The following is a 570-nucleotide window of genomic DNA, read 5'->3' as shown; positions in this document are numbered from 1 at the left end:
CTGCTTCTGTGTGTGGGTGATTCTGGCTCGTATGCTGGGCCGTGTGCACACCACTGCTTCTGTGTGTGGGTGATTCTGGCTCGTATGCTGGGCCGTGTGCACACCACTGCTTCTGTGTGTGGGTGATTCTGGCTCGTATGCTGGGCCGTGTGCACACCACTGCTTCTGTGTGTGGGTGATTCTGGCTCGTATGCTGGGCCGTGTGCACACCACTGCTTCTGTGTGTGGGTGATTCTGGCTCGTATGCTGGGCCGTGTGCACACCACTGCTTCTGTGTGTGGGTGATTCTGGCTCGTATGCTGGGCCGTGTGCACACCACTGCTTCTGTGTGTGGGTGATTCTGGCTCGTATGCTGGGCCGTGTGCACACCACTGCTTCTGTGTGTGGGTGATTCTGGCTCGTATGCTGGGCCGTGTGCACACCACGAGGCAGTAGCGCTGCACTGCACTGTGCTTCAGAAAGCGGTGAGTGTTGCTGTTAAGGCAACAATCAGTGTGACCGATCTCAAGATCTGGGCAGTTCATAAACAGAATTTGGGACTCCCCCCTCTGTACCTCGTTCCAGGATTTC

The 570-nt window shown here is 56.7% G+C and overlaps 1 protein-coding gene across 1 annotated transcript in view; it reads right to left on the bottom strand.

Moving 5' to 3' along the window:
* LOC105002322 overlaps positions 1 to 474 on the bottom strand; it is a gene marked incomplete at its 5' end in the record, with an annotated part of 15,205 nt that extends 14,731 nt beyond the window's left edge. Inside the window, one exon of the mRNA XM_010858868.1 lies at positions 317 to 474. Coding sequence (XP_010857170.1) covers positions 317 to 474 — 158 coding nt within the window. The remainder of the gene's footprint in view (positions 1 to 316) is intronic.
* Positions 475 to 570: the final 96 nt, after the last annotated feature.

This window comes from Bison bison, unplaced genomic scaffold, assembly GCF_000754665.1.
Source record: "Bison bison bison isolate TAMUID 2011002044 unplaced genomic scaffold, Bison_UMD1.0 scf7180017855410, whole genome shotgun sequence".
NCBI lineage: Eukaryota > Metazoa > Chordata > Mammalia > Artiodactyla > Bovidae > Bison > Bison bison.
This window is presented reverse-complemented; position numbering and strand designations above follow the sequence as displayed.